Below are 25,048 nucleotides of genomic sequence, written 5' to 3' on the forward strand. Positions count from 1 at the left end.
GCATTGACGTCAAAAATCTGGAAAAGCTGAGTTAGAAAATAGATTTTTGAGAATAATCTGTAAAGCCTTGATGGTACTTTTTGGAATGGATTTTTACTTCTTAGTAAAAAAATATATTAAATTTAATCCAAACTTGAGATAAATGATCTTCTGGAAATATTATTACTTTTTAGTTTTTTACGTTTTTTTTTATTGATCTCAGGTAATAAGAAAGTTTCCTAAAATATGGCCTCCTCTGGGAACTTCTAGGGTTATAAGTAGTTTAGACTATAGAATGTAAAGTTAATATAATTTAACATAGTCATACCGAAATATATGAGTATGTATTTTAAGAAAAAAAATTCTCAAACATGTTACCACTTGTAGCTGAAACAGTAGAAGAGATTCATTATCTGAAGTCAGAATATTTCGTCATGAACTAGAATTTCTTAATACGAATATTAGGGTGAATGATTGTGGAAATCTCTCTAGAAAAATAACTTGGCTTATTCAGAACTCTCATGTAATTACTCATAAACTAATATTTAATAAAAAAATCATACATAGATCGAGAACATTTGAATTAATGAAATAAGACAATTCCAAATATCGCCACAATCGTACAATCTGCATTTCACCAAACTAAAGAGAGGTGGAAGAGCTAATGGATTAAAGTATACACTCATTGCTCTGGTCTACCTTTCCATTAAAGAAGAGTAAACTGTGAACTGGTAATCTAGTGGTAATATGAACATTAAAAATATGAGAGAACAATACGATAAATCAACTTTGTTGAAATTTAATTTTTGGTTTTGTGTTGAGGAAAACTTAAAAAAATAACAATTATATTACAATATAAGATAGCAATTGTAACAAATAAAAAAATTTAATAATCAACGACAGTCTTAATAAAAGGAAGACAATTGTAACAAGTAACCAATAGGATTGTATTGAGATTACAAAGTGAATTCATCGATTTCAGAAAAAATTTTAAATTTACTTGTAGATCAATAATTGCATTAGCTAAGGTTTATATTAAGCCAACAAAACACAAAACAGCAAAAATTTCAATTTTTCAAATTTAGTGACAAAACAGCAACTCTTTGTCAATACTAAAAAAAAAAAAGAAAAATTTTCGAGAAAAATATTTATGTTTTGATTTTTTTTTTTTTTTTACTGTTAACACTGCATAGAAAAAAAAACAGAAATCGTGGTTTTAATACAATTTTTTAGATGTCACGTCAACATATGTTTATACTAAATAGTAAATAGACATATTATGTGTCCAAAAATAGGAAAAATCAGATGTTGTCTGATTTTAACGGATACGAAAATATCTCCAGAAACACATACACATTGTATCACCACGAAATTTAATCCGATTTATCAGGAAACAAAAAGTTGCTACCTATGGCCGTAATTGAGATTACCTCTACAAATGCCCAAGGCTATAAGAACATGAAGTATTATATACAAAGGTGTCAATTTTTCATGTAAATAATACTTAAAAATAATTCGTTAAAATACTAATAAATAATATGCTATTACAAACTTTTGTTGTAGAAAAATAATGTATAGTTAGGTACGTAAAATATGTGTATATTATAAATTTGATAAATAGCAATAAATACATACATTATACAACCATATAAATAATACAAATAAAATCAAGTTATGAAAGCTCATCTCTATATATCTAAATATAACTAGTAACAGTGTACAGTAACAACAGACAGTTAATGATTATCTTATTATCAACAATCGTAACTATTCATCAATAACCAACTGGTACGGATGGACGAATGAACTAATAAAACGAAGACATGTGTTCTAACATATTATGTTTAGAAAACTTAAACCGTTTGTATGAATAGTCGTACCCATAAGCTATAAACACAAAACACAACTTAAAACAAATAATAAATGTTATGCTTAAACTTTTAAAAATACCGTTTACTTTATTTAAATAACATATTTTTTGATGACAGCTATTTGAAAATGATTAAACTGATGAACCGAAAAACTATTTCTAAAACGACTTGGTGTCATTGTATGAAATAGTGAGTCACAATGATAAAATAAAATAAATTACATAATATTATGTAAAGCAAAGATATTGTTGCATTTGCTACATTCTTAATTTATTGTTAAATATATTTTAAATGCATGTTATATAAGTATGAACTAAAATCTAAAAATTTTAAGTGCGATTTTTCGCAATTTTTGAATTTTTATACAACTTTATTGGATTTACTCATTTATACACCTACGTATTTAAGTTATAGTTGAACCTCGACCATCATATTTTACTGTTGTAAAAAATTACATCTTAAAGTTTGGTAAGAATGTATTTTTATGTGATGAACCGTATTTTTTTATCAATTATATCTATATGAAACAAAAGTGCTGAAAGGAGGTATACAGTTGTTAATTATACACCGTATTGAAACTGGTGATGACATGATTATATAATGTATAATATAGTTGTAAAATGTATGTACATGTTTTTTGTGAAATTTTAAATTATAATAGTAAATTTAAAACGTTTATAACAAAACGTTTTTATTTTTTAGTGCAATTTTAAATATTTTATGTACAATTATTGGTATTTTTTAATGCGATACTGCAATCAAATTTTCTAGTTTTTTAGCACTACAACATCCATGCCTTAATAAATATGTAATCCTCTAAATGATCTTGCGAGCCACTTTAGAAATACATTACGATCCCATGGGCCACATATTTTTATTTTTTATTTAAATTGGTTAGGTGATTGTGTTGACATTTTAACGGGTCACATATAAAATTATATTAGTATTAATACAAAAAAATACAAAATGTATTAACATAGATAATATATGTATAATAGTTTTAATTAATTAATTTCACTATTTAGTGATGTTTGATAAATCTTGCGGCTCGCGAGCTGCAGGTTGGCCATCCCTGCTCTAAGTAGTCCAAGTTATAGTGATAAACTTGACATCGATGAACCATATACAAAACATAATCATCACACGGTATACATCTGCGGTTGGCAGATAACTATTAATTATATTATAGATGCATGTCTAAAACGAAATATTTATACATTAAAACACGTATAGATAAATAACAATTTAAATATGATTCAATGATAAATTTTGAACAAATTTCTGAGCAACTTCTACAGTTGTATAAAATCAATTTGTTTGCTGTAATATTACTAAAAATGTTTCCTGTTAAAAAATTACGAGTATTATTATCTTAAGTATTATTCAGTACTTACTACTTATCCATTATCATTATCAGAGCTATGTCGTGAGAGAAGCAAGGACGCCACAGCACAGATTTAAGGGAACGCTGAAAAGTTCATTGCCCGATTTAATAATACTATATACAACAATAATTTTGAATTATATATTAAATATAATCATAAGTAAATAAATCTTACTAATGTTTATTATTATTATTATTATTATTACAATATTACGTTTTTTACTAAATTTTAAGTTAATACTTCATTTTTACAAAAATGTTTAAAATATATACATTAAAATATCAATACGATAACATCAAATAAGATGAAATAGATTAAATAGTAAATTAATGGAGAGGGTAGCGAATATTTTTAATTTTGCTCTGGGCATCAAATCGTAAAGGCATGGCTATGATCATTATTCAAATTTTATTTCATATTATTATTTCGTGTATTATTATTATTATCATTAATTAATGGGATAATGAACCCTGACGCAATATGAAGTTTATTTTTCAATAGACAGAACAATTTTGACTGTAATCATCTGCTGTTAAACTCGGCTGTGCATTATAAGCAGTACCAATGTCACACTATCATTAAAAAGATGCAATCTATTTTCCTTTAAGTTTATTATGTAATAAAATTATGTAGACAGAAGTTAATCGTAATGATACATCGAGAAAAAAATGAAATAATTTTTATTAATAGCAAGTACTAACACGCCCACACGAATAGTGAACGTGCCAATATTAAATATATTAGCGGATACATCCGGCTTTTTTAATTCAATGATAAATTACAGCATAAAGTATAATTAAATTATCTTCAGAATTAATCTTTTTGTATTTTACATAATTACAACATAATAAATAGATTATTATGAAAAAAAAATCACGGTTTTAAATGTATTACAATATATGATTTAATGTTCGTGATAATAATAATTTCAAATTGTATAGATATTTTACGACAATACATTTACTATAAAATGTATATATATATATATATATATATATGTGTGTGTGTGTGTGTGTGTGTGTATGTGTAGCAACTATTTTAGTACTATGATTAATAACCATGATTCATGATGAAGTATATTCTACTTGCTTATATTGAACTCACGATAATGCCGTAGTCTTAAGTAAATATCACATAACATAACATTATTATACAATTTTAATTTATTAATAACAGGAAAAAAATTTTGAAATTTAAATACTATAAATAAATTGAACTAATATACATTGCGATAATTTGTTGTACATGTATATAGTTATAATGTACCTACATATAGTATACACACATATTATATTATATAATGTATAGATTAACCTATGAACTAAATTGTCAAAGTATAAATTATGTACTTCAATACTTGATTATTTCATAAATACATATCTTTTAAATCCTGAAAGAAGCGATGAATGTGTTGATTTTATAATTACCTACGTGTATTTTTTTTTTTTTGTTTGAATGCACAATTATAACTGATAAGTAGTCAAAAATGTTACAATTTTCAACTTAAAAAGTGATTTTAAGTAGAAAATTAGATATAAATTATACTTTAACCAAGTCAAAATCAAAAATTCTCAGTATTTCTTAAAACAATCAATAAATTAAGGAAAAATTGGAAATATTTACGCAAATTCAGTTTTTGAAAATATCGGTTTTGTTTTTTTTTTTTTTTCGGTATACCTCAAAAATAAATAACCATAGGTACCTAGAATATTCTATATGTAATTTATTTTATGAACTGAACATCTCTCTACAAATACAATTCATAAAGTCACTTAAACGAAGGTATTATGTACATGACGTATAGACCATTTCCTACTTCCGCCATTTTCAAATATTTATCGTTATAAACATTTTTATCGTTATTATATTTTATCGATCTTCTTATATTAGATTAAAATAAATTAATTTACGTTTGTGCGGGGCTTATAAACTTTATAACTACAGGATCAATTAAGAACAAATTTTACAGACATATTACTTAAGACAACGTTCTTTACTCCGCTTTTAACACTTAATAATTTACTATAGAATAACTCACACAGTCATACATGAACTTTGTTTTGAATTATGAAAATAAAATAATTTTTTTAAGTGTGGTTACGAATTTCTATTGATTACAGAAATAAAAAAATTAAAAACATATTGATAATTATTATTAGCAAATCTCTATTAAATTTTGTTTGAGCAAAAAATATATATTTAATGAATTTTTATTAATATCCAAATGTGTGACAAAAGGCAATGTTTGTATATCTATAGTTTATAGACTCAAAAACTACTAGACTAATTTTGACGAAAATTTCAGAGATTATTTTTAGAAATATCACAAAAGTTTAGCGTATTTTAAACCACGATAAAAAAATATACCAAATGCTTTATTATATCCAATCTACCATAAGTAGAATTGCTCATCTCGATCAAATTAGTTAACATAATGAAATTACACTGTTGCCAATTTTCCCGTGAACTAAGGTACCTAAATTCTAAAATCGAATACACAGTTATAACTCCATATTTTGTGTTTGTTCATTTTTTCCGAGGCGAAGTTGTGTCCGGGGTCAAACAGCTAGTTATTAATAAGACTATATAATTGATCACAATCTACTACTGAATCGTTCAAGAATGATCAGAGGTGCAGTAGGACATGATTACATAGAAAAAATTTAATAAAAATATAATATCTAGTTTCTAAACGTATATCAAACTATCTACAGTTAAATATAATTATTATTATTTTATTATTATTACTATTACTATTATTATTATATAATCATTCCTTCTGCAGTGTTATCCTAAATTAGTAATTTGTTAAAATTCTTATACTTGGACAAGCTAAAGCCACATCAACGAGTTTTCAAAAAAAAAAAATCTATTCAATAATTTACCAAAAGGAATGGTTCTTGAGTAAAAAAACTAAATCATGATTAAATTAATCTCTAGGATCAGTATTTTTTATTTACAAACCTTACTCAGCGACATAAAAATAATTATAATATATTTTAAATATGATATTTAAGTATAAATTAAAAATTTTCTTGTGTAGGTTTTAAGTTACAGTGTTTTGATACGATACTGATATATCAATATATTACACATAAAAACAATTACCATCACTTCTCATCTGGAAAAATATAATAGTTATATTGCATGTAAATGTAGTCTATAATTAATAGCGATATGATTTACTTCTTAACCAACGGTGGATCATACTCGACTATAAAGATTGACAATGTTCGATGCGGAATTGAATTAACTTATTTGATTACACAGTATAGATTGGACGAATAACGTTCATTTGCTGTTCTAACTTCAAACCACACACGAGAAAACTGATCCCGTTGATGCTGATGTCACAAGTTAATGGTGACGTCAAAAATTAAAATTTGGAATTTTAGATTCTGAGCAGAACGATTAATGTATTGATCTTATAATGATCTGTTTTTTTTTTTTTGTGAATGAATACACGATAAATTATAGATAAATTGTTTCAATTTTCAAAAATGGGAATAGTTTTGGATATAAAATTGGATTTAATTTATACTCTAAAGTCTAAACGGGTCAAACTTAAAAATGCATAGTATTTATTTTTATAATTGAAGAAAACAAACACAAATCCAATTTTTGACAAAATAAGTTTTGTTTTTCTGATATAAATGATATAATTCGAAAACGAATAATCGTAGACACTTAAAATTTTCACCAAATGTTTGTATTATCATTTTCTATTTTAATAAATTATTATAATACATCATCATTGCTCAAATTTAATTTTAAATTTAATTGTATAATATAGTTATTAGGTACAATAAATTTAAACTTGACAAATTAATTATACTATATTTTATTAAATTTTACTAGACAACATTCGGATTTAAGAAATACCACGAAATTATCAAGACATTTAAATACTTCAATTATACACAACAGACGTTCAAGAGATGTGGCAATCTATGATTTAATTACGATAAAAGGTGACATCTCAAAACATCTTCTACGAACACCTAAATGATGCTCCATCACCTACTCAGTACCCACTATGATGGTTCAATTTCTAAAATCCATTTTAACTTTCATTTGTATTATTTTTTTGATCATTAAAAATATTGTTTATAGATAGTATATACTATATACCATCACTGATATTTTATTCAAACCTAAAAACGAATCAATCCAAATCAAGTATACAGATCGGGTTTACCAATGCACAAAAGTAAGGTAACAAATTTATTAAAAACATAGGTACCTTACGTTTCCTAATAAATAAAATTATAATACTCACAATCAAAAAAAAAAAAAAAAACTCTAGTAACTTCTTACATTATAATATGGTATTAAGCAATTACATATTCAAGTGATAAGTTAAAAATAGTCAGATTAAACAAAACATTAACTTCATAATTCATATTACAACTATTAAGATCTTATTCTTAAAGTAAATGACCATTCATCTTAATTCGTTTTGTAATTTTATTTTTAACTAACTACGCTATGTAAAATAAATTTTTCAAAATATTTCGACTATTTTTAAGCTATTTATACAGGCATAGGTACAAGAATTTCATTTTTATTTTATTTTTATTTTTTCATAAATGTCGATTAATAACTTTTAGATAAAAATGCTCTAAGATTTAATAAAAAATTCATCATAAATTGTTTATTTTATAATATTAAAAAATCCTAATTCTATAGTCGGAATATTTTTTTATAAGCATTTAAAGTTAGAATTTTGATAAAATTCATAAATATTGTGAAAATTAATAAATTATTTTGTAATTAGAAATTAATAAAAAAAATGATTTTATTATACCTAACACTTTAAAATTTTATATATATTACTATGAGTCTAATTTTACCATTTTATGGTATTCATGGACATTTTTTATTACATTTTAATATTTTATGTTATATAAATTAATACCTATAATTTGGTATAAATAATATATGTAATATGTATGATAAATTATTATAATAATTGGAACAAATACACTTAATCACCTCACGTACATTTTTCAATTTTTTTTTTTTTTAACTTATATATACTCACTTTGCCTACCAGTTCCGATTATCTGCAAACTCGAGGTCCTGACCTTTTAATTGGAGGCTTAAACCCCATAACCCCTTGGAGTGGAAATTGTCCATCTTTAGGAGAAGATGAAGTGTCTGAAAGAGAGTAGTTGTGTAAGTGTAGATATAAACTATCAAATATGGTTAACGTTAATCTAACGAGTGATCTAACTTATTATTGACAAATAATCATGGACCTCTTGGTTGAAGTCTTGACACTGCTCAATACAACAAATCTCTTCCTCATCGCTGAAAATGTATAGTAGGGAAATTAGATTAATACACAATATTAAAATGTCATTACGTCAAGTGCTACATTCTAGTAAAGTTAACCTTCGGGGCTGTATGCTAGATTTTTTTATTTAACATGAAAAAATTTAATCGAAATTGTAAACTGTAAGTTAAATGATACAAGCGATTTTAATATTGTCGGCAGCTTCAAAATCGACTTCTTATTTTGAAAAAAGATGTCTATCTTTGCCTAAAAGACATAAAAATTACAAGTCATATAGCGAAATAATATGAAAAATTCATATTCTTGGAGAAAAATTAGATGTATACAGATATTTTATGATACTATTTACTATAGTAATAAATTATATAAAAAAAATATATATTACGAGGTCATATAATTTATATGTCGTCAAAAACACACAGATCGTCATTAAAATTGATTAAATATAAACATGAGGTTTCAATAATGAACCAAAAATTTTTTTCAAATTCTCACTAGTCAATTGCTAAAATCATTTTATTAACAAATTTATAGATAAAACTAACTAGACGTTCATTGCGGAAGAACTTAGCATAAGTCGACATAATATGGTTAATTTGGGATATTTTTTATCCTGAAATCACTTTGAGTTCATGACTTTTAAAAAAACTAAGATCGGAGAAAATTTTATTGAGATTAAAATTAACCTGAGTAAATTTGGCAAACGTAAAGTGGGTTTTTAGAGACATTAATCGATGTTTTTTAGTTCCCATTGAAAAAAGGATAAAGAAACTTTACTTGATATTATTATATATTGAATTCAACAATATACTACAATCATTTCTGATTGCTGGAAAGAATGTATTTTTAAAATAATTATAACAAAAAGTTAATACATTAGAAACTATTTTTATGCATTTAATTGTTCAAATTACGGAGGTAATAAGCACTTAAAAGTCAACCACAGCATCAGCAATCAGTTTTAAAGATCCAGTTATCAGTCAACATACAAATACAATCGAGGAACTAAAGCAACATGCAAGATATTCACTGCCCAAATATAATATTTTTTTTAAATTATAACTGAATACCTTTCTAGATTTATAGTTTTAAAAACAATGTAAGACATTAAAATATATCGATCTGTTTATACTGTTTTAAGAATTGTAGATAGTTTTTACAACCCAATTAACAATAAGGCCGCAGACGTTAATAATGAGAAATAAGATAGTGATGACAATGAAGATTAAATGAGATCATTAATGTATATAATAAATATTAATAAGCTAATTATGTTATTAAAATTACTTGTGAGCCCTAATCATTGATTATAAAATAGATATTCTATTATCAATGGTTCTAATATTTGTAAATCCAAAATTAATTTAGATAATGCCGTATTTGACCAACGTGGGTATGTAATAATCTAGATATAAAAATAAGTAAAGTAAATAAATAATTTTGACGTAAGGCGTTATATATCATCATAAATTCAAAATTAAGTTGCGTGGGGTGGTAAAGTGCATTTTATCATAATCAAATACTAATAATACAATAAATGTATTTGTATTTTAGGTAATAGTTTATAATTGCAGCAAAAATGCCGAACAATCAAATATAATAATATTTGCAGTCACTTCAAAAACTTCTCAACATTTCCAAACACGACAGGTTTCCGTGACATATTAATCGTTTCGCGATGACAGGCATAAAACAATAAAAACACATGCATATTATTCTCATATAATATAATAGTACACACGTCATCCATCCGACGCCAATATAACAACCAGGATTGGGATTTTATAGCATTTGCACATTTCTTATGAGATGCTTAAAATATAGCAGAGTATAAACTAAAAACGTGTTTCATGATATGGAGAACTTAAATTAAAAATGTTATTTTGCTTTTTTTTTGCATATTTTTCAATTTTTTAGTTTATAGTGCTTTTTTGACTTTTTGAGACTTTTTTACATTTTTATCTGTTTTTGAATCAAAATCAGTCATATTTTATGAAATTATATTTTAACAAAACGTAATTTTAGATTTTTGTCAACGCCGTACAATTACAGTGATAATATATAGATTATAGGTATAATATAATATTATGTAATTTCGTATTGAAACATATCTTATATAATTTAGAGTCATCGTCACCAATAATACACATACCTAAATCGTCAAGTAATAAATCGATTTAATAAAAGAAAAGATGAAATGTATAGTATAGTATAAGTACGAATATGTCAGTTACTTGGTGGGAGACTCGAAAATACTTATATTTTCTTCAGTCTTTACAACTAAAAAAAAAACAAGATTTAGATACGTGCAGCATATATTTTGCAAGTTGAATTTTTTTTTAATTCTAATTTTGAAATTTATAAGATTAAGTAAAAAATTTATAAAAATGTTTTCTTAAATCAAATATAATTAACTTCATTCTGAGTTCGGAGCACCATTAATATCAAGAATATAATATTTATATTCTTGGTACCTACAAGTAAATATTACTTGTACCCTGGTCCTTAAAATGAGGAATAAAATTAATTATTCGGACCATAAATAATCTTCAGTATATAATAAATAAATAAATATTATAATAACCTGTTTTTTAAATTTTAAGTTTAAAAATACTGAAATAGGCAATAATATTCAAGTATAATTAAATACTGTTATTATTTTATCACTCAAACGAAAAAACATTAAATTAATTTAAAAAAAAAATGCAATCTATATGTAGGTAATTGATTATTATCATACATAGATCTTGATGATATCGGTGAATTTTCATTTTCCAATTGAGTTAAATTAGTAAAGAGAAGACAAGGAATAGACAAGAAAATTCTCTTAGAAAATAACGAAAAGAATTTGGTAAGATTTAGTAACAAAATAATAAATTCAAAAAAATTTCCTTTACAAAATGTTACAGAAACGCCTGACAAATAAAAATAAAAATTAATATAATTGTTAAACTTATGAAAAAAATTAAGAAAATTATATAATATTTATAAATGTATAATACATTTGTACTTTTATATTACTATTTCTCCGACCGTGTATAGGTAGCTAGTAGATTCCTCGGAATCACGTGACATGATTAACACGAACATCAAAATCCAGTATACAATTGCTGCATAAACTGCAACCACGCAAAAATACAATAATAATAATTATAATGCGTATAATACGTATTTAATTATTGACGTATTTAAGTTTTGACAATATTTACCTGACAAAATCAAACACTTATTTTAGTTCGATTTCCCTCTGCACGTTATAAAAAAATGAAATTATTTTCAAATAGATAACAAAATTGCACTCAGATTCGAAAAGGGCAATATTGAACTCAAACCCATCAGTCACGACGTCAGCAAAGAAGTTTAAAACATAAATTAAAACTGACCAAAAACGTGTAATAATGAATACATAATAATATGAATATGAATATATTTTATTTAAATATTGTATACTTCTAAAGCCATAGTGCGTGAAGTATCATCAATGAATGATAACTCTGTTCATGTCACCTGATGATACTTGTAAGCAAGCTTCCAAATACTCATTAAAAAAATATTAATTTACAAATTGTGTTTTACAAAAAATAAAAATGAAAAAAAAAATCATTATACGTATATATTACAACTACTTATCGTACTCGTTGTCCTTTAAAAATACAGTGGTTATTTGGAGCTAATGCAATGAATAAAGTTGGAAAAGGTTAGATAAAAAAACAAAGGTTTTATAGTTGCCATTGGTATTATACTGCTATTATATTTCAAAACATTTTAGTACTTATTAAATGTTAATAATTATTATTTACATAATACAGGTAATCAACAAAAACGTATGATATTCATGAAATTAATATTTAAAGTTAGACTTTTATCAATTAAAAATTGCTTTTATAAACCCAACTGCTTTTAAAATTTCAATTATTTCTATTAATCTAACCATATCTCATTCTAACTATCCAGTTTAATTTATCAGTTCGTTGTTGGCCAAATTCACGTAACTAGCACCTTTTAAACTAATTGTTTTTAAACTGAAAAAATAGCAACAAACTATTATAATAATATTAATACAAAAAAAACAACAATTTAAAAACATTCTGACGATTTCTTTCAATTTAATGTAAGAAGTTATTGAGTTACGTAAGTAAGATTTATGTATATTTCGGTAATCCGTAATAAATGTTTATAAATACAAAAACAAAAATACAGTGGGTGAATTCAGTTTTAAAAATTATATGAATTTTCCAAAGATAATGATATATATATATTTATATGCATTATAATTTATAGAGTACACAACGTAGACCTATATAGATATACTATAACTTAACATGTATATGAGTTACACATCAAAATAATTAAAAAATATTAAATATTTCCTTATTAATAAAAATTTAGCATGCGCTATCCGTACAATATCAATCAATTTTACGCGAGATTATGGTCATTACCTGACAACTCGCTCAAAAGAGCTACGACTGTAAAAACATCACGTTCAAATTTTACTCAATAACGTGAAGCGCATAATAAGATCGTTGCCTCTTGATGCCATCCATACAACATCGATACTAGGAAAAAAGCCAAGAAAAAAATTATTTAAATATATTTTAATCATTAATTATATATTTATCATTAAAAATTATTTAAAAAAAAAAAATATTTCATTATTAAATAGTAATTTTAATATAATAATTTAACCTGCGAATAATTTTATAATAATAGTTATAATTAATATATAATTAATAATTATGAGTAAATAAAAATTGTTCTACATTATTTTTTTCTCGGACCTGTATTTTTGAACTTTTTTACAATTTACCGCGTAGATCATAATATACATATTAATGCGCCGCGGTTATTTTAACAGAAAAAAATAAACACCCTTTTTCTTAGAAAATCTTAATACTTTTTGTAACATTATTTTGAGTTATACGTTATTACATATTGTATGTCTACATTATAATTACAAATTGGATGATTCGTAAGAAATATGGATTACTCATGTAATAATTATAAAAAATAAAAAATCTAAGAAACCCAAATACCCATTTAGCTATCTCGTCTATAATAATATTAAGGAAAGTCCAAGGTTTACGCGATGTGTAACAATCTCGTTATTGAGTTCCTGAATTAATCATTTTATGTGTATTGTGCGTTGTACCTAGTATATGCTACGGAAAAACATTTCCAGAATGTTTGATGATTTAAGTCAGTTCGTAGAAACCATAATAATCCATGATATCCATAATTTTTAAATAATTAAGTATAATTATTTAAATAAACATCACTTATGTATTTCAAATACATTTAAATTAGATACGTATAGAAAAATCTAATTAAAAAGGTAAACAAGTGAATTAGGTTATGTTGTTCGTAGGTATCGAGTGGGTCACTAATCACTATTATGGATGTTAAATTTGAATTCAATGATATATATATTATATTGTATACGAATAGCAATTCTGAGCGAAGACAGCCTATCATCCTACACTACTAAGTATATTCCGTAATATTATGTTTTTTGATTTAGCTATTAAAGTCATTTATTTTAATTTTAGTATAATTAATCAATAGACTGACATAATTTTTTCAGAACATATTGCATTTATTAAATTACTATAATATTATATCATATTAATATATAGTATATTTTATACCATATAAAATTAACTTAATAAACTTATATGACTAAAAATTTTATAATATTTTTCTGTAAATACCGTAAAACGATAAAATTAGATTCATAGAAAAATATATAATAAAATAAATATGATTATAATATTTATAAAATAGATATCAATATCTTAAAAGAAATAAAAATGTAATTTTGTATAGCAAAATTCATAATAATATAATATAGGTAAAATTTTAATTTTCCACGAATAACGTTCTTTAAATTGTAACTAAATAATTAACATCTTTATTTATCTTTAAATAACTAATTGTGTTCAAATTTGAATTTAAAATATCTTTAAAAATAGTTGCCATTAGATATTTATTAAATTTTTATAGTTTTAGTATGAACTAATATAATATAGCTAGAGTAGCCAACTTGCGGTTGGCGATACGATACCATTGATATTCCTATAGCAAAAAAATAACTTATCAGTTATCTGGTCTAATTCCGGTACTAAAAAGCTTTTATAAACAAGTAGGTATTAAAAATATTTTTTAAATGTTTTTATATTTATTTTGTAGAAAAATAAATTATTAAGCTTTTAAATTTTATGTGGAGCTATGAATTTAATAATTTAAAATATTGATAGTGGTTTCTGATAAAAAATTGGATCAAATTTTAAAAATAAACCGGGAAAAAATAATAACAAAAAATATGATAAAACGAAAAAAATTACAAAAAACTATGTATTTTTCGACAAAACCGGTTTTGTTTTTTTGTTATAATTCAAATATTAATAAGTTTTGTAATAACTATAAGACTTAATATTTTTACCAAAAAATTTTAGCTCTTTTTATTTTATTTATAAACATTTTAAATGTTCTTATCATTTTAGTCTAATCATATTGTATGTTTTCCACGGAAAAAACCTCAAAACAATTTTTTTTTTTTTTTAACCACGAAAAAAATGTAATTTAAATTTTACAAAAATGCATATTATTTTTAATAATAAAAAAACAATTATTGTTCTTTGGATTGGTAATTTACTACTGGAATATAATTATTCAATATTTTCAAATATAGTATACAATAATATCTATATTATATATTAATAATATAGTAATATACGAGTAGTAATTTAATATAATATCGTAACTACAAACATAAAAGATAATATTATAGGGTACAACCTTAATATAATTATATCTTTAATGTATTCTGTGAAATTTCTTCCGTCGTGTACTGTGTTCTGTATGTGCGATACTGGCGTACTGGTATTGCAATGGTGAGTCTGTGTTTTCTGATAGCTAGGCAAGCAATGAAAATATGCATTCTCTTAAAGGGCATATGAATGTTTTAAAAAACGTGTTATCACAATTTCACAATTCGTATAGTGGAAATGCTACAAAAAAAAAGAAATTGATCATGATCATAATTATCTTTCATAATCAAAATTAAATTCAGTCCACAAAAATTAACACACAAGCTAAACAATAAAATATACACCTGCTTAATTATTTTCAGAAACTATAACGGATTTTTCATAAAATATTTTTGAAAAACTCTTCAAAAAAAAAAACTCAATAAAAATTATTCAGAATCAAAGAACTCTTAAGTTTTCTCAAACCACCTAATAATCTAAACGGTTTAATAATAGAATTTTGTTACAATACAGACTTCAATTTTCATTAAAATATAATAGAATGTAATAATTGTTACAATATGTTTAATTTTATTTTAAATAAGTACCTACAGTATTGTATTATATACAGTTAATAGTTTCAAAAAAACCATTATACATTATAATATATATATACCCATAGATTAATATTGACATTTAAATGCAAATTAATTATCATACATTATTATATTATGACTAAAAATATTATGCTAATCGTATTTGTTTGTTTTTAAATTATATTAACTGATATTAAAATAGTGTGAATGACTGATTGTATTAATATAATAAATATATATAATACATTAACATAATGTGTTACTTTATACGAGCTTTTTTCTGGGTTTATTTGCTAGGAAAATTGTATTTTTATGTAATTATATTATGCGCCTAATGTAAATAGGATATATGTATAGCCCTATAGGTAAAATTGCATTACGTTACAATCATTATACACTTACGTGCGAGGTCACACGAGCGTTTTATTAACGGACGTTACGACGGACGTCATGACGTCCGTTGTTGAAATTCATTACAATCATACGTAGCAGCCACACATACGACGTCCGTTGGATTTACGTCCGTTCGACGTTGACGACGGACAAGACATGCTATAACGTCCGTTACGATTTGCTTATCAACGTTATAGATTATTATTAGATTTAATTGACCAAGACAGACGAACGTTGTTTTTACGTCCGTTTTTGTTATTTTAGTTCATATTTTTCACTTGTAGGTAGAAGGTGATTTCATTTTAAATTAAATTTTTTACACTTAATTAATAAAATTTAAGTTAATATGGAAACTGAGCAGTTAATATCAGAAATTGAAAAACGACCAGTATTGTGGGACATGTCTGATATAGATTATAAAGACAGAAATAAAAAAAATGAAGCTTGGTTAAAAGTTACGTCTGCTTTATATGAAAATTTTTCAAACAACACCCAAACTGAAAAAAAAGTTATTGGTAAGTAGATACAAATAATATAAAAACAATTTATTTTATAATAAATATTTTTATTGAAGATAATAAATCAAGACACGATATCGTTAATTAAAAAATTATAACAAATAAGTACTTAATTTACAATATTATAAATTATTATTTTATAATGAATGAAATGGTTTTAAATTTTTTCATTTTGCCAAGAAATTTGTCCGTCTTCAGAAACAAAATAATTAGCTAAAGCGTCCCGATATCTATTTACTGATCTATTTGCGTATAAATTATTATCATAATCAAGGTCTTCCATCCCTGTAATTGTCAAAGTATCGTCAAATTTAAAACCATCACGATCACGTACAAAATTATGTAACACACAACAACATTTTACAATATCAATTGCAAACTCCACATTAACATCAATTGGTCGATGGAATATTCTCCACTTATTTGATAATATTCCGAATGAACATTCTACGTAACGCCTTGCCCGAGACAATCTATAGTTAAAAGTTCTTTTAATATCTTGTAAATATTTTCCCGCATAAGGCCTAAGCACGTTTGTTGATAAACCAAATGCCTCGTCACCTACAAATGCGTAAGGAATAAGAATATTAATACCGGGTATGAAGTTTGGGCTTGGAATATTTAATGAATTATTTTGTAATTTATCCCATAGACTAGAATTCTTAAAAATGGAAGAATCTGAGTCTTTTCCAAATGAACCAACATGAATATAAGTAAAACGGTAATTTGAATCGGCTACTGCGAGTAAAACAATGGAATAAAAATGTTTATAATTAAAGTACAACGAAGCACTTCCTGGAGGCTTGGTTATCCGAATATGCTTTCCATCAACTGCTCCCAGGCAGTGTGGAAAATTTGCTCGATGTTGAAAACCTTCGGCTATTTTTTTCCAATCTCCTTCATTCGGTGTAGGCATACATTCACTTGACATAACATCCCAAATTTGTTGGCAAACTATTCGTACTATGTTACTTAAAGTAGATCGGCCAATTCTATACGCATAATGTAAATCATGAAGATTGTTTGTACTTCCCAAATATCTAAAAATTTAAAAATTTAAATTTTAAATGTCTTATATTTAATATAGGTTTGAATAGGATACTAAGTATAATCTTAATGTTAAATTAGGAAAAATTATTAAATGTTCACATAACAATATGATAAGAAAATTTTTTAAAACAGAAGTATTATTATACTAAGCATAGATAATATAAGATATTATATTATACTATCTATGATACTAGGTATATTATTTGTGGTAATATTTGAAAATAGATGTTTTGACCTATTTAATTTATGTGCTATTTTATTTATATTTTAATATTTTTACTATAATGAGCTCTCTCTATGTTATTATTAAAAATAAATGACACATGCAGTATGATACGATATTACATATTTATTTTATTTGTCTTATTTGTTATTTTATTTTTAAATGGTAAACAAATATACCTATTTAATTTTTAAAAAGTAGGTAGTAATTAAAAAATGTATACATTGTTTAGTACAAGAAGTTATTTCAAAATGGAGAAGTGTTCGTGACAATTATATACGAAGTCTTAAAAAACAAGCTGAATGTAACAAATCTGGAAGTGGTATGAAAAAAATTCAAAGATACATTTTCGAACAACAACTTTCATTTTTGAAAAAATGTAGAGAACAGCGTCCAACTTGTAGTAGTATATCTAACGAAGATACACCTATATCTGATTTCAATGATATTGAATCAAATATTAATAATAATACTCAATGCTCTGAAAACGAAGGAAACCAAAATGATACATCTATTAGTCCATGCCATAAGTCCACGCCAGCAAAAAAAAGAAAAACAACACATTCACTTGAGGATAAATTAGGTGCTTTTTTGGATTCACGAACAATTAACACGAATAGTTCATCTGTGGACATGACTGATGAAGATATGGCATTTTATACATCAACATTGCCTATAGTGAAAACTTTAACATTAAATCAAAAAATGCGTTTTCGAATTGAAGTTATGCAACTGCTACAAAATATAAAATATACTGGTTCAACAATGGAATCTTCAATTGCTCAAACATCTTATGTTGCACCATATCGTCATCACAATATGCCAATATCACCTTACACATATAACGATCAGTATTTGCAATCAAATATATTACGTCCAAACTCAGCATCATCTTCTAATTCTATACAGACTTATTACACACAGTTTTCTCCAGAAGACCAAAATCCGCCATCAAACCAGTCAACAAGTGATGGATTTTAATGATTTGCAGTAAAATTATTTTTAATATTTTTTTTTTTACTTTGGAAATCGTCAAAAATACGTGAATTGTATAAAATTGTATAATATCAATTATTTCAAGTAAATTGATTTTTTTTCTTTTAATAAATTAAAATATTTTCAATAAAGAACATAATATACAAGATAGAATGTTTATTTTTAATTATTTATTTCTAATAACTTCTTTGTATAGTAATTCTAATATTATAATACATACAAATAACTATCAATAATAAATATATTTATTTTTACTTACCTCAGTGTAACAGCTAGCATTTCTTCGGGTGGTATCGCAGATCTCATATTCGTATCTTGACGTATGATTTTATGTTTAATTTTGGCAAAAATTTCATCAAATGACGTTAAAGACATACGAAAATAATTAAAAAAACTTACATTATCAGCTCGTAATCTACTATAAAGAGTGTAAAAATCACCATGCAATAATCTTTCACTATTAATTGGGTGAACCCACCATTTTCTTTGCAATCGTTTTTTTTCGCGAATAATTTTCAAAGCAGTATACGCAAAAATCGCAACCTCCTCGTCATCCATTTTGATGATAACTGACGTTGTTCTTAGCTAGTGTGACCGGAAAAGTAACGACCGTTAAAATAACGTCCGTTCAACGTACGTTAATAAAACGCTCGTGTGACCTCGCACGTACTTACATACATAAGTAAAATATAATTTTTATGTTTGCAATTATTAGAAAATCAGTTATATTTATGTTAGGGAAATCAATCAGCATTATATCACCACAATGGAAAACCCAGATAAAAAACCCAATGTCTGTGATTATCTATCGACTGCGATCCATAATACTGCGACCGGTTTTTCAACGGATTTTTCTGACTGATGATGTTACTCATTAGATAACAACTTACCTAAGCACATTCACATAAACACGTTAAAATTGATACACGTTTTTACGATTTTTTAGTCATCTTATAAGTTATGTTTATCTTAAATATTTTTGAAGAATTGCAGACATTATCAGTTTTATATTTTATTATTATTTCACTTTATCTTTATAATAAATCATTAAATCAATTAATTTATTTTAAACATGCAGGCATATTAGCCATGTGCTCATGTCACATAAATCTTAATTCGTTGTATTTCTTTTTTTTGAGAATACATCAGTAGGTATAGCATAATATGTACGTATTGATAGGGATATACGAGGGGTCTTAAGGGTATCGTGTGTAAAAATCGACTTTAAGAATGGGGAAATGTTTCTTTCTTGAGGGACATCTACTTGAATTGTGTAACAAGTTAAATAAGCGGTATTTAAGTGGATAGTAAAAAGCGATTTGTTTATCAGATAGGATTTAATCAAGGGGAAATGATTGGTCGATTATAGTGACTGATGAAAAAAAAACTTTCGGAAAAGCCCCTCAACACTTTAATTACACGTCTGAATTTATGTAGCAAATTACAAATCAATTTTTGTGAACATTTTATCGCAATGGCGGAAATATCAACCTATATAAATCGTATTTCTATTTGTTATATTATTATAGTAGTCTAACAATATTGTCTAATAAGTCAAATTAGGTATGTATATTGTACTTCCTTATAGTATTTATAGTTTTCAGAAGATTGGTGAGTATTACGGATAATTAGTTACCTACACGATATTTATATGTGTAGTGTGTACTAATAATACAATAATAATATATTATGTATATTTATCGGACGTTCTTCTAGGATCCGTCCAAGGACCGACACTGGCGACACTATTAAAAATCTACCGTTATAATATTTCAATGTCACAAAATTGCCTATTAGCATTGTTTGGAAACAACGTAAGAATAATTAAGAACTATAGGTACACAAAATGAAATCCTAAAATCTTCAATAATAGATTTACAAAACTCGCTCGATGGTTTTAAAATAGAAACTCACGCTGAATCTCAGTAATAACGAACCACGATATTTACACTAAAAAATACAATAATCCAACCTTAAATATAAATTAACAATCAAAAAATCTAATGGAATAGTAAGGTCGTCTTAATGAAATATCTAGGGATTACACCTAGGTGAAAAACTAATCTAGAAAATAGACATATACAAAAAAAACTAAATCAAAGTTACACTTGATTGATAATATTACACCCCTACAGTTCGATCTTACAAATGAAATATTCACTACTACTAGTACTATAAGACAATAATAAAATTACTACTGGCGCTATTGACCTACGCATGACCAGTTTGGGTAGCCACTTTCCAGACAAAAATTAAAAAAATTCAAATCATAGAAAATAAATTCTTATAAATAGCATTAAAAACTCCTGCAGTTGAGGTATCTCATTCGAGTCATACGTGTAGAGCCATACTTGACTAAGGTCTCGTCGGAAAATTCTAGAAATTCTGGAGTGTATAAAAAAAAAAAATTTTAAAAAAAGTAAAAAAATAAAATACTCAACTTTGAAATAAAAATTACAGTTCTTTATTTTAGATAGTTTTTTTTTTTTTTAAGGTTACACAAAAAAAAATAATATTTTTAATTTATTGCAGAAATAGGTACGTCGGATGGCCATACTTTTCAGAATATTTTGCTTTTTTCGCATTTAACGAGTTTAACATATTGGTAGAACTCTACGCAGGTCATATTATATGATAAAATTAACGACCATGATTGATGGTTCATTCATATTTGTATGCAATAGAGCGAAATTTGCAATGCACAGTTTCATTCGGGACGTTTCGTTATTTTGTCGCGACGTCGGGAGTCGAGACAGAAAGGTCAATATCGGTGACAGTCCGGATATATCGAGGGGGGACCCTAGTCGCGCGTCTTAAATGTTGTCCGTAAAATATTATTGTTAAACGATAGACGTGTTTAACTGAGACTCGACACAGCCATTAATCGGACAAAAATGGAATCAATGGGGAAGAATGTAATGCGTAGATTCATATTTTCACGACAGAACTGAATAGGAAACACACGGAAAAAATATAATAATAATTAATAACACACGACGTGACGATCATTACGGCTCATGCCGTTCGGGCGCGTACTTTCCCGGTACCTGTACCGCGTGCCAAAACCGTCGCGATCACGCGATAATTTACCCGACTTGCAGACCACGGTTAGAGATAACCCAGGTATATTATTATCACGTCTGGCGGTTGCGATTTACGGATTTCCGAATAGGTAATTATTGGGCCAACCGCTGTCATCGCGCAGCAGCCAGCATCGGTCTGAGCTGCGAGAAAACCGGTCGCGGGCCGCCTCGGTTTCTCGTACGAGTCATAAACGTGATTATTACCATATTATTAGGTACCTACCGTCGTTCGGCGTAATAACATTTTAATCGTCAAGTACAATAATTATCGAGTAGTGCGGTGTGCTGCAGTGACGTCATTGGGTATGAATTTACAACATGGAAAGCAAAAAAACCGAATATATCGCATTGTAATGGGTATCGCCGAATCGGTGTACGTGCGGTAGGCGGTACCACACATTATATTATTGTATATAGGTGTATTACATTACTGCGACGTAGTCCTCTGACGTTGAAAATTTCAAACAGTAACGAGTAATTATTATTAATTAGGATTAATGTCATTATCGTAACAGTGGGAGATCCTATATCAACAACCCCCTCCCCCACCGCTGGTTGCCTTTTCTTTTCTTTTTTTTTTTTTTTGATAGACCCAAACAACCTATGCTTTTGACAATAGCGAATGATTTTTCAATTTTTAATGCGATGTACTCTAGGTATATGGCAGATTATACGTATTTTGAGATGATTAATAAATAATTTTCTGATCATTGGTTCTTTGTCAATCAAATTTTTTATCGAATACTCACCTCATCGACAATTCGAAAAAATCTCTACATTTTTGTTGAATCAAGTATTCTAAACATTATCTTCTAGGTGTTATACTCTGTTGAACTAATAGTACCTATATTAAGAGTACAAAACTAAAAAAAAAAAATGAAATTCCTTAAGTGGCCATAAAGACGCACAGTCCAATATTTCCAAATTATTTAAAACAACTAAAACCTGTACTAGGCAAATCAGTTTATCAGACATAAGTGACCAGTTCATGATATAGATACAGTCGGTATACACTAAGAGAGCATTTTCAATTTTTGTGTAATAAATAAAGAGTAACTATGTAGGAGTAAGTTTATTAATGTCATCTGACGTATTACTTTTAATAATCCAACAATATTTTTTTAGAATCGGCTCAATGGGTTAACACTGCTGTAGTTTTCATATAAAAAGTAGTTATTGATCTCGAAAATTTCTTACAAATTAAATTTTGACAAAATACAATATTCACGTGTAATTTGTAAACTATCGATTTTTCATCGAACGACTTCCTTACATTGTTATAATTAAAAAGCAGATAACCTGAGATATTTGAAATTTTCACCAAATAATACCATTAAATCCAAACATGATAAAATTTCGATTGTTTTTTCTATAAATAACAATAAAATTTATTTACTCAATCAAAAAAAAATGAAAATTGAATACAAGGTTCTTCGTAAGTCGTTCATATTGAAACAAAAAAAAAAAATTAAAAAATACACTAACCCCATTTCTTTTTAAGGTAGACATAGACATTGTAAGTTTAAATTTGAATGAAATCTGATATTTAAACAAAGAACATCAATTTTTAATAACTCAAAATTATTTTTAATTAAAGTTATAACTTTTATATCTATATATTATTATACTTCATATGCACAATGACATTTTCAAAATATTTAGACCAATTTTGACTATTTACAGTTTATACTGTATTACTTAGAGTAAAATTAATTACTATTTTTTTTATATAATAATAAACAGCAAAATATTTATATGATAATTAAGTGACGAATATCTGCAGTCTTCACCCAGAATCCTTTTTCCTATGTAAAGATCAATAAATTCAAATTTAACATAATATCCATTGCAATGATCTACTCAATGATGAGTTACCGAGTTACTTCTACTGTATAGCTGCTATCAATCATCCCCCTATTTAAAAATTATGTTGAAATTCTATTTACTAAAAATAAATAATTATAAAATATAGTGAAAATTAAATTATTTAAAATATTAAAAGGATTAAACGAAAATAGAAACCCTTTTTAAATTAAACTGGAACTTTTTTGAATAATGAAAGTGTACCATAGTCTATTTGGAATGAGATCGTACCTCGGCGACGACCAGTTTTTGTTTGCGACGGTCAGATGCTTTTCCCACCACGAAAGCTCGTAAGGCTAGCGCTGTGGAACAAAGCCACGCCCATGCGCAGAAATCGTCCGCCGAGGTACGATATCATTCCGAATAGACTATACTTTAAAATAAACCTCAACAAAAATATTTTTGTATGTACATATTATATATTCACACCAAATGCTTAGAAAGACAAGATAATTTATTTCAATGTTATTTAATAGATAAAAGTAAAATTTTACAATGACTAAAATTTTTTAATAATTTTTTTAAATTATATTGGACTATTAAAAAATAAAGTAGTTTTTCTTCTTTTACATTTATTAAAGTATTTTTTTTTATTATTATTATTTTACAATAATTGAACACAAAAAAAAAAATTCATATTACACAAAACACACATTCCTACACAAGTAGCTACTTATTAACATAGTGAATATAAAGTTGAACAAATTTACAAATAAAAGTCAATAATACACAATTTTATTCTGTCTAAAAACAAAATAATTAAAAGGGATATTAATTTTTTTAATAATCACTCAAGCCAAGTATAGTTCTCGAGTAACAGGAGTATACTGGTTCACATAAATATCTTAACATAGCTAACAAATTTTAAACATATAATATACCACCTGAGATAGTGAGATCACATGGAAACTCAGATTATCAAACAAAAATAAATTATTATACCTTAAAATATACAGAAAAATTATTGTTCAACATATCGTTTAGACAGCTAAGAATTAATATTTTGAAATTAATTTAATAATACGAACACAAACTTTGATAAA

General features: G+C 25.9%; 1 protein-coding gene across 1 annotated transcript; it reads right to left on the reverse strand.

Annotated features, from left to right (window-relative positions):
• Positions 1 to 16,947: 16,947 nt before the first annotated feature.
• Positions 16,948 to 19,617, reverse strand: LOC112598007 (protein ALP1-like). The gene is made up of 2 exons (XM_025344307.1): positions 19,319 to 19,617; positions 16,948 to 17,830 (listed from the first exon to the last, which is right to left on the reverse strand). The coding sequence occupies exons 1-2, from the start codon at positions 19,615 to 19,617 to the stop codon at positions 16,948 to 16,950; spliced, it is 1,182 nt and encodes a 393-aa protein (XP_025200092.1).
• Between the last annotated feature and the right edge of the window lie 5,431 nt (positions 19,618 to 25,048).

This window comes from Melanaphis sacchari, unplaced genomic scaffold, assembly GCF_002803265.2.
Source record: "Melanaphis sacchari strain LSU unplaced genomic scaffold, SCAv2.0 Contig0_pilon_pilon, whole genome shotgun sequence".
In the NCBI taxonomy this organism is placed as follows: Eukaryota; Metazoa; Arthropoda; class Insecta; order Hemiptera; family Aphididae; genus Melanaphis; species Melanaphis sacchari.

Bases quoted from the DNA above. Each gene is read 5' to 3' on its own strand.
- LOC112598007 (XM_025344307.1), bottom strand. From the start codon at position 19,617: ATGGATGACGAGGAGGTTGCGATTTTTGCGTATACTGCTTTGAAAATT. The intron at 17,831-19,318 runs GTAAGTAAAAAT...TTAAATTTTTAG, and splicing joins ATGCTAGCTGTTACACTGAG to ATATTTGGGAAGTACAAACA.